The sequence below is a fragment of the Triticum urartu genome, chromosome 1 (assembly GCF_003073215.2).
Source record: "Triticum urartu cultivar G1812 chromosome 1, Tu2.1, whole genome shotgun sequence".
Lineage (NCBI taxonomy): Eukaryota > Viridiplantae > Streptophyta > Magnoliopsida > Poales > Poaceae > Triticum > Triticum urartu.
Genome location: NC_053022.1, coordinates 232,621,788 through 232,625,463, shown reverse-complemented (window position 1 = coordinate 232,625,463; position 3,676 = coordinate 232,621,788). Strand labels below are relative to the sequence as shown.

The 3,676-nt window shown below is 44.2% G+C and overlaps 1 protein-coding gene across 2 annotated transcripts; it reads left to right on the top strand.

Annotated features, from left to right (window-relative positions):
* Positions 1-1,339: 1,339 nt before the first annotated feature.
* On the top strand, positions 1,340-3,073 carry LOC125554967 (probable histone H2A variant 2). Of its 2 annotated transcripts, none has more exons than XM_048718313.1 (3): positions 1,340-1,492; positions 1,575-1,722; positions 2,552-3,073. In XM_048718313.1, exons 2-3 carry the CDS (start codon positions 1,600-1,602, stop codon positions 2,846-2,848), a joined length of 420 nt encoding a protein of 139 aa, XP_048574270.1. In that variant the 5' UTR covers positions 1,340-1,492; positions 1,575-1,599; the 3' UTR covers positions 2,849-3,073. The 2 variants fall into 2 exon arrangements, with proteins under 2 accessions (XP_048574270.1, XP_048574273.1); XM_048718316.1 differs by having other exon boundaries at positions 1,371-1,492; positions 1,579-1,722.
* The last annotated feature ends 603 nt before the right edge of the window (positions 3,074-3,676 follow it).

Genomic DNA, 3,676 nt, shown 5'->3' with positions numbered 1-3,676 from the left:
CAACATTGCCAGATTGAACTACTCAAAATCTTTGAAACCGAGACCCCCCATTCCTATGGGCTATGTCATCGATTTCCAGGAAACCCAATGTGGCTTCCGTTTTCCTTCCTTGCTTCCCCACCAGAAATGGGGACCTCCTAATCAGCGCTTCAGGCGCCAGTTGAGCCAACTGGCGCTCATTGCGGCACGCCAGTGGGTCGGCCCATGAACAGCAGTGCAAAAAATATTAAATAATGCATAAAAGACCCCAAAACTGCTATCGGTGGGAATCAAACAGGCGCCATTTAGTTCTGCGCGCAGTCGGCTGACCACTTGTGCTATAACACCTTGGTAGTAATATTGGTGCGCGTACATTTCAATAACAAAACAGTAGCCGTGCTATTTAGAAAACTTGATTCCTTTTCAAGCATAAACGTGAACAAAATTTCAATGTCCACAGATTCAAAAACCATCACGAATTAGAAAAAAGTTCATGTATTAAAAAAAGTAGTCAAATTCAAAAAAGTTCATCAAATTTGAAAAAAAGTTCACTAAATTTTGAAAAAGTTCATTGAATTTAGAAAAGTTCATCGAATTTGAAAAGAGTTCATTGAATTTGGAAAAAAGTTCACAGATTTAAAAAAAGTTCATCGAATTTGAAAAAAAGTTCATCAAATTTTTAAAAAATCATTGAGTTTGAATAAAGTTCATCGAAGTTGAAAAGAGTTCATCCAATTTAAAAACAGTTTATCAATTTAGAAAAAAGGTTCACCAATTTTAAAACGCATTAAAGAAAACAAAAGAAGAAATAGAAAGGATAAGACAAAATGAAAAAGAAAGAAGGAAAAAGTAGAACCGAAGTAAAGAATGATAGAAAAGAGAACAATAAGTCAACTACCGGGGCTTAGCCTGGTGATTGGAACGAAGCCTCACCGCGAAGTGGTTGCGGTTTCGAAACCCGGATTGCCCCCATTTTTTGCGTTCGGAAAACAAATTATATGGGCCGGCCCATCTCGGGGCTCTGCAAGCACCCGTTTGCAGAATACACGTTAACGGACGCCTGCTGCGCTAAATAGGATTCGCCCCAGAAATAGATAGGAGCTTCCTAATTTTGAGAAACAGCTGCCGTAAGAAAACGTGGTCAGGTCCATGGTGGTTTGGAAGCCCATATGTGTTGAGCGGAAATAGACAGCAGCTTCCAGTAACATCGGGCCAGCGCAAAACGCTCCGCAGTTTCCCGCTTCCTTTTTTTAGTTTTTTCACACTGCCGCCAATTGTTTTGTCAGTCCCACCGCGCGCGTAGTTCAAACCCCCCAAAAACATCAGCGCGCCAGAAATTTCGACGGTTTCCCTCCCAACTCCCCCCTCCCGCCCCCCCGCCCCGCCTCCCCACCACTCGAAATAAATACAGGGAGCAAAACCGCTGAATAGCGCAAAGAGGAGAGAAGCACCCAAGCCCCAGTCAGTTCTCAGCCCTGTAGCTGCTCCACAGAGAGAGGCGAGAGGAAGCCAGGTGGGGCAGGGGATCCCAGGCGGTATAGCTTGAAATCTCTTTTGCTTGCTTGGTTTTGCTGATGGTTTCGGTGGTCGTGCAGGTAGGAGGCTCTGCTGCAAAGGGAGATGGCCGGGAAAGGAGGCAAGGGGCTGCTTGCGGCGAAGACGACGGCGGCCAAGGGCGCCGCCGACAAGGACAAGGACAAGAAGAAGGCGCCCGTGTCCCGCTCCTCCCGCGCCGGGATTCAGGTTTGCCCGCTCCCCAATTCCCCCTCTTTCCTCTCTGTGTGTGTGTGTGTGTGTGTGTGTGTGTGTGTGTGATAATCGATAGTTCTATTCTCCGGACCGTTCTCGCGGGTGAATTGTTAGATCTCTAAGTGTTTCCTGCCGCGGATCTGGTGCCATGTTGCACCTTTTGTTTGTACGAGATTTGTTGTAGAATCTTATTGCGTTCTGTTGTCAGTATTGATTATCGATTTGTATGAGTAATGATTATCGGTTAGCTGGTTTGTTTAGGATGTCTCCCCCATCTTAGTCGTAGTTTAGCTGTTCTATTGTAAACTATGTCAGATCTATGTTTTGCACTCCTGCAATGTTATGACAGTATACTGATTGCAGGCTTCAGTACCATGCACTGGCAAAAGTTCCATATTTTATTGATCTAACTTGTAGCTGTACCTTTTGAATCCTACCCACACTTGTACCGTACTATTGAGGGATCCGTTTACGATTTTTTCTATATAATTATAACATTGTTGGAGATAGTCACGTGTTTTTGTGATGCAAGCATTGCTGTCTACTTGGTTACTTGAATCATTTGAGGGATGCACTCTTCCATGTTATCAATTTAGTACTGATGCTGCAGGATTCAGCATCATGCATCCTCAATCTCTTGTTCTGTGTTTTTAGACCATTCACTTGCTCTGTATCTGGCACAAATACTATATTTTTGATCATAGTTTCAGCTTGGGACATCCATTATCAGAATTGATATCTTTACTGTTAATATTTCTGCATGTTTAAATTATGACCTCATCAATCGCCGATCATGACATGCTTGTGTGTTTGCACTATGCAGTTCCCGGTGGGACGTATACACAGGCAGCTCAAGCAGAGGGTCTCGGCTAATGGCCGTGTGGGTGCCACTGCTGCTGTGTACTCTGCAGCAATCCTTGAGTACCTTACTGCCGAGGTCCTTGAGCTGGCCGGCAACGCTAGCAAGGATCTCAAGGTGAAGCGTATCACCCCTCGCCACCTGCAGCTTGCGATCCGTGGAGATGAGGAGCTGGACACCCTCATCAAGGGCACCATCGCTGGTGGTGGTGTCATCCCTCACATCCACAAGTCACTCATCAACAAGACCTCCAAGGAGTGAATGAAATGCAATAACGGGTAGTTGTTGTGTGTTGTATCTTCGTGATCCCTTGTTATGTTGTGCTATCTGTTACGTGTTGCTATTATCACAACCTGAATAGGTTGTCTGAATTTGTGATGGGGCTAGCTTTCGGTAACTTGTTATTAGGTAAAGACTTGGCAGATGTAATCGTGATATGGAACTGCTCATATTTGGTTTCCTGAAGACTAGACAACCCTTGCTATTCGTCTTCATGGATATTCAGGTTTAACTTTTTTATTTTTGTTGGTTTCGCTTGAGATCACTGCAACTGGACTGCCTGCTGGCTGGACGTTTTGTTAGATTATGTTTATGTATAGTTTCTCTTGTGAAGAACAGATTCTTTGACAGCAAAATGGATGTTGAAACTTATTTGTTCTCATCTCTTGTGCATTCATAATCTGCTCCACACATCCTGTTGACCGTACCTGGCAGAGTGGTCCTTGGTCGAGGCTGTAGTGAACAGCTACAACGGGACTGGGTTTTGTCTGTCGATATTTTCTATGCGTCTATGAACAGTAGCTGGTCACCCCTTGTCATCCTTGCAACCGCATTCCTTGCTTTTAAAACATTAAGGCCTAGTTTGGCAGCAAAGTATTTTTTAAACTGTGGTAATTGAAAACCAGAGTATTCTCCTGGATGGCCAAGGAATACCACAGTTTTTTTAAAACAATGTTTTCCTCAGTTTTACATGTTTGGCTGGTGTTGTCTTATCAAAGTTTTGACCCAAGTATTTGGAGTGGATGATTGAGTAATTAGCGGCTGTTAACGGTGGCTGGCTGCATGCAGCCATGCACACGTTCGACTCGA